This window comes from Merops nubicus, unplaced genomic scaffold (assembly GCF_000691845.1).
Source record: "Merops nubicus isolate BGI_N331 unplaced genomic scaffold, ASM69184v1 scaffold5443, whole genome shotgun sequence".
Taxonomy (NCBI): Eukaryota; Metazoa; Chordata; class Aves; order Coraciiformes; family Meropidae; genus Merops; species Merops nubicus.
This window is the reverse complement of record NW_008600824.1, coordinates 13,066-19,269: the sequence shown is the minus strand read 5'-3', so window position 1 is coordinate 19,269 and position 6,204 is coordinate 13,066. Positions and strand designations below refer to the sequence as shown.

The 6,204-nt window shown below is 40.9% G+C and overlaps 1 protein-coding gene across 1 annotated transcript in view; it reads left to right on the top strand.

Moving 5' to 3' along the window:
- The first annotated feature begins 519 nt into the window (after positions 1–519).
- Positions 520–6,204, top strand: part of DDX6 (DEAD (Asp-Glu-Ala-Asp) box helicase 6) — a 14,767-nt gene continuing 9,082 nt past the window's right edge. Inside the window, exons 1-7 of the mRNA XM_008937781.1 lie at positions 520–989; positions 2,500–2,563; positions 3,046–3,150; positions 4,101–4,230; positions 4,704–4,850; positions 5,108–5,202; positions 5,901–6,023. Coding sequence (XP_008936029.1) covers positions 790–989; positions 2,500–2,563; positions 3,046–3,150; positions 4,101–4,230; positions 4,704–4,850; positions 5,108–5,202; positions 5,901–6,023 — 864 coding nt within the window. The 5' untranslated portion in view covers positions 520–789. The remainder of the gene's footprint in view (positions 990–2,499; positions 2,564–3,045; positions 3,151–4,100; positions 4,231–4,703; positions 4,851–5,107; positions 5,203–5,900; positions 6,024–6,204) is intronic.

Genomic DNA, 6,204 nt, shown 5'->3' with positions numbered 1-6,204 from the left:
AAAAAAAAAAATTAACAATTTCTGTTTCCTGTTTGAAGTAAAAGGGGCCATCAGGGTAACTTGAGGGTTTTGTCAGTTCTAACTAGAATGTCCACTTGATATCGTGGCCTTACTTCCTCTCACAAACTTGTGTGCAAGGTTGTTGCTTAGCATTTTACAGCTACTTTGCTGTGTCCCAGAAGCAGGGGAATTTCAAGAAATGGCAAAGAAATTAATATAATTCATGCTTACTTGATGGGGGCAGTTGGTATTTTTCAAGAGGTTTGGTTGCTCGCTGGAAGGCTGCTGAAAGTATATCTGTTGGGAAAATCGCCTTTGATCACTGAAGGTGTCGGGCATGGCTTTATAGAAAGGGGAAAAAGGTTTGATGCGTGTCTTGATAACCGTGGAGAAAACAGAGGAGTGAGTACTGTTGCATGCTGCCTGGGAAGAAGCAATTCTTAAAATATGAAGGTAAATAGATGTGATTTGCGTAGACAAAAATGCATGTACTAATTGTTATAATCTGCTTCTCTTTCAGATTGAAGCAAGTGAATTCTGATAAAACTCAACTTTGTTAGAGGGCTTTTTTTAAAAAAAAAAAAAGTTGATCCACAGTGCATCAGAGCAAGTTACTACTTTACTTTTGAGTGACTTACAGGTGCTTGCCTGCATTGCAATAAAGGACTCATATATTGAGCAAGACTTATTTATCTCTTCGTTTCGGAGAGTCTAATAAACTGTTATTACAGTTTCTGTACTGACTTTCAAAGTTTTGAAGTCTAAAAAGACATCTTTAAAAACAAAGACATGAGCACGGCCAGAACAGAGAACCCTGTTATAATGGGTCTATCCAGTCAGAACGGGCAGTTGAGAGGCCCTGTAAAACCCAGCGGGGGCCCAGGAGGTGGAGGCACACAAACTCAGCAACAGATGAACCAGCTGAAGAATGCCAACACAATCAATAACGGCACTCAACAGCAAGCACAGAGTATGACCGCCGCTATTAAGTAAGTGTTTGTATCGGTTGCCACAAAAGTAAAGTTTTGAAGTCATGTCTGGGTTCCCACTTTAATAAGTTTTCTGCTATTGCTTTGTGATGGTGGTGGTTAGAAGCGGCCTGCGATGTGCACGATGAGAAGAAAGCTGAATTTCAGTGTGCAGGCATCTCTCTGATAGTGTGATCTCTGCAGTATGTTCATTGGGAAAGTCAGACTTGACGCTTTGCTTTTCAGGATGTGTAGCTGCTTGCTGGAGGTAGTCTGCCGAGCAGCATCAGCATCTAGTTTTCTTTGCTTTTTGTGAGTGGTATGAGAGGGAAGTTGGAGAGTGGGAAGGAAGTGAGCTGAAGTTTTAAGATGGGAAATGCCACCTAGTCTCAGTCCAGTTGTGTATGCCTTCCAGTTGTTTCCTGCTGTTCTTTCTCACTATGAGAAGTTCTTTAAAGTCGATTCTGTTTTGTCATTGACCTTAACTAGTAGTGCTTGCTCTCCTCGGTGTAACGCTCTGGCTTTAACTCATCAAAGCCTGAGGTGAGATGATATGGTGCTGCTGTTATATTGTCCTACCATCAAAATGGTTTTGGAACTGTGGTAGTAAAACGTGAGCATACCATTTGGAAATTCTGAAGGATGTAGAAGACTTGGATGATACGGTAATGTGCTGCTTTTCTTTTTTTTCCCCATGGTTCCTTCTCCCCCTGAACAACCTTCACTTTTATTTTCTTACATGATTGTTTGTGAAGGAGATGCCAGATGTCGTCAGTGCAAAACGCAATGCTCAGGTTCTTAAAATTTACCTAACTTGTTTCCTTTTTTTTTTTAATTTTTTTTTTTTTTAAATATGAGTTGCTCTGACAAAACCAGTGAGTTAAACTCACCAAATTCACCTTCCTGGGACTGGGGAAGAGAAGAACTTACTGCCCTCTGTACAGTGGTTTTCGAGAGTGGATGAGTTTCTAAATCTCACTGAGAGCAAAAGACAAGACTTGATCAACAGGTGGAGCGTGTGTTTACTTAATTTTATCTTCAAAAGTGTTTATCTTCTCGCATTACTCGTGGATTAAGAATGGATGTTTCCTGGGCAGGAATATGTTCTTTTTAAATTTCTTTTTAGTGATGAAATACTCTTGTGCAGATTTATTTTAGCCAGTTTTTGTTGTATGACTATGTCAGTGTTCAGTTTGAAATCTGTGCTCTGCTGATTCTGAATCTGCCTTCTACTGGTTGACTCAGTGCCCTGAAAATGGGACTTGAGTCATGACTAGATAAAGATTTCACAAGTTCTGTGTGCAGTCTTGGCAGACTGCTGATTCTCTCTGTTTACAGTTTCCTCTCTGTTGCATCCTGCTTAGCTCAGAGAAGACTTGAGCTCGTATGTATAGGCGCTGTTAGCTTTCAGGAGGTGAAAATATTATGTGTCCCAAGAAGCATGTAACCTGTGTCTACGAAAATAAAAATGCAAAATAAAATTATTTAACTGGATTTAAAAAAAAATATTTTTGTTTTAATTTTGCTATAGACCTGGTGATGACTGGAAGAAGACTTTAAAACTCCCTCCAAAGGATTTGAGAATCAAAACTTCGGTAAGAATGGTTGAACTGTGGGAATAAATATTAAATGAAATGTGGGAGAAACTGCAATGGCAAAATATTTGTCCTAAGGAAAGATTCTGAAGCAGCTCAGTTTCTGCTGTTTCAAACGGAGAGTTGATTTTTTTTCTACAACCACTTAAGAGATGCCTCTCTTGAAAAGCTCAAAACCAAAGTTCCCTGTGCATTTCTTACTTGATTAGTGTTAGAGCATGGGACTGATTGTCAGCATCTCTTGCAAGGCAGGTGGAAAGATGTCAGAGGATGCTTGCAGTACTGTACTTGGTTATGAGAATGGTAATGTCTCCTTCTATGCTGTATAGTCTTCCACGGGTTAGTGGGAACTCCTGCTGAGCGGTGCAATGTGCTGTTTGGCCTTCTGTGCAGGCAGTCTCGCACCGAGTCAGACCGATCAGCAGTTGCAGGTTGGGTTGTATGACCTAATCTTATGGATGTTTTTTTTTCTGATTATTCAGGATGTGACCTCCACAAAAGGAAACGAGTTTGAAGATTACTGTTTGAAACGGGAGCTGCTGATGGGAATTTTTGAAATGGGCTGGGAAAAACCATCTCCTATTCAGGTTGTTTACAAACAGACTACTTACAAATAACATTTATTTTGCATAGATTTATTGAAATTCTTATTCATGCCTAAATGTCGGATACTCGTGACGATTTGGGAAAACTGGTGTTGTCAATGGTAGAACTTTGTGGTCCTTTGGGGAAGGCGAGAATTTCTAACACCTTACTAAATCGCTCAGTAGTAACTTAGAGGTAGGACTGACTTAGGTGTTAGAAAAGTTAACTTGTATTTTCCTTCTTGCTCTGGAGGCATTAGCATGTCAATCTTCTATTCAATAATATTCTTCACTGAACTAGTCTCAGTGAGAACAAGGCTGTTCCAGAAAACTGAGTTGCTAGAACCTGCATACCTTCAGTGGTTACAAAGATAACTATGGCTTTGGCACAGTCTTGGCTTTTCTATTGTAAGCATCTAGAAGAAGCATAATGGAGATTATGGGAGAGAGATTAATATGTCAGCAAGTTTACTTTTCTGTCCCTCAGTCTTGCTTTTACTTGTAAGACTTGTTCTGTTAAGAACTGTTGATAAGTACACTTCAGGGGGGCAGGGAGGTTGAACTCTCTTTTAACTGTTCTTTGGAGGCTTATCATGGGCACAGGCCTGCCATGTTATCTCTTTAAGGTCTGAGAAAGCTATGGCTTTTAGTTAATTTGTCTGCTTTAAAACAGATTGTAAGCATACCACCTTTCAAAAAGGCTGAGGGTTCCTTGGGAAAGATAAGGACTGCCACGTGGAAGTACCTGGGGAGCTATTCCTTTGTTGGGAACCCTTTACTGACAGGTTTAACTCCTTCCTGTTGCAGGTGGGATGCTTGCAGTTACGGGATAGTCTGTTCCTGAAACAATCTGATTTCATGTGATGCTGTTAGCGAGGCGAGTTAAATTTGGCCAGCCTGTTTAGCGAGCGTGGCTTACGGTTGCTTATGTCCTGTCTGTTGTTGCATTTCAGGAGGAGAGCATCCCCATTGCTTTATCTGGTAGGGATATCTTGGCTAGAGCGAAAAATGGAACAGGCAAGAGTGGAGCCTACCTCATTCCTTTACTTGAACGGCTAGACTTAAAGAAGGACAATATACAAGGTCAGTTGAGATGCATCTCACTTGTCTCATCAGCCAGGCAACTGTATTGCTCGTCACGTTGCAGGCTCCGGTCTAAAACTGGTCAAGGAAATTGCTCAGCATAGGTTATCTTCTTGTACTTTCAAAGAAAGGTAATGTGGGGTGTTGGAGGGGAGGTGGAATTTTACAAGTCTCACAGTTGTTTTCAAAAGCTTGAAATGGAAAACATCTGCTGAACTTTACTGCCTTGCCCTGAAAAGTGGATTTGGAGTAATAAGCACCTGCGGTGGCACGGAGGGAACATTGAGGGGTGAAGAACCCTTGCGCAGGAAGGTTGTAAGCAATTTCTAGGTCTCATTCAGGATATCCAGAGTGAAACTCTGAAAGCATAAAAGTATAGCTTTCATAAAGTCTGTCTCCTCTGAGGATTAGTTTTTAAGATACGGTGTGTTACTAGCACCTCATGCTGACACTTTGACACTTTTAACTTTCAGCAATGGTGATTGTTCCCACCCGTGAACTAGCCCTGCAGGTCAGTCAAATCTGTATCCAAGTCAGCAAACACATGGGAGGTGCCAAAGTGATGGCAACAACGGGAGGAACCAATTTACGAGATGACATAATGAGGCTTGATGATACAGGTTAGAGGATTTTGCTATGCTACAGTTGCTGTTTGTTTGTGTCTTTCACAGCATGGCAGTGGAATTTCTGCTTGTTGTTACTGCTTTCCTGTTCCAGAATGGGCTACAATGTGTCTTGTTAGCTGTTTGTATGCTGTCATTATTCTCTGAAACTGTTAGTATGAAATGAGGCTGTGAATGCTGGAAGCATTCTTTTACTTGACTTAACCTTTTTTTTTTTTTTTTTCTCCTCTTTTTTTCTTTCTCTAACCTTACAGTACATGTGGTGATAGCTACCCCTGGGAGAATTCTCGATCTCATCAAGAAAGGAGTAGCAAAAGTTGAGCATGTCCAGATGATAGTATTGGATGAGGCAAGTTGCTCACGTTAAATGTTTTGGGATTTTAACACCAAGTTTAAGCAGTGATGTCTCCTCGTTATGCACAGCAAGAAATCGAACTCTGCTTAGAGACGCTCTGAGGTTATAGCTCACATGTTTCTCAGGATTTTCGAGGTGTTTCAGCAGAAGGATTTATTTACACGACTCTTATAGTGAGATTTGCTTTTCCTGTCATCTTTGCAATTCTGGAAGAACAGAATAACAGTCTATTCTGAAATCAGGGAATGCATTTCATTTGTTTTCAGTTGGAGTGTGCTGTGCTTACCACATAGGTGTATATAAAACTGATGGACCATAGTGTACAGGCTTCTGAGTGAGAGACAGAGAAAACAGTTGTGTGACAGCTCTTGGATGACTCCGATAGGAACCCAAATGACTGTTTTCAGTTTCAACTCGGTTTATTTTTCCGGAATTGGATTGTGCTTAAATCAAATTGCTGAAAGCCAGGAGAGGGTAAACTCCCTGTTACTGATGAATCCTGTCTCCAGCAGCTAAATCCCACATCTTTTGGAGGGCAATGTGTGATACAGAGGGGACAATTCCATCATAAGGGCAAGCAGGATGTTCATGCCATTTTGTTTTCCTGTCCCTCAGGCCCCCAGTGTGGTATGAGAAGACTGAAATCTTGCCCCATTCATTTAACTTATTCTTTATTGCTTCTATTGTTACAGGCAGATAAGTTGCTGTCTCAAGATTTTGTTCAAATTATGGAAGACATTATTCTCACGCTACCTAAAAACAGACAGATTTTGCTCTATTCCGCCACGTTCCCTTTGAGTGTACAGAAGTTCATGGTGAGTGCAGATGTATTCATGTATATGTGATGCTGGTGGCCTGGTATGTGAAGTCTGTGAATGAGAGGTGTATAGTTGTTAGCTCTCGATTTTTGTAATGCGTTGAAACTGCTGGTTTAGTCTAAATCCACGTAAACCTGGGGCAACACTTTGAAAGGAGTCGTTGACTTGTGGTAGCAGG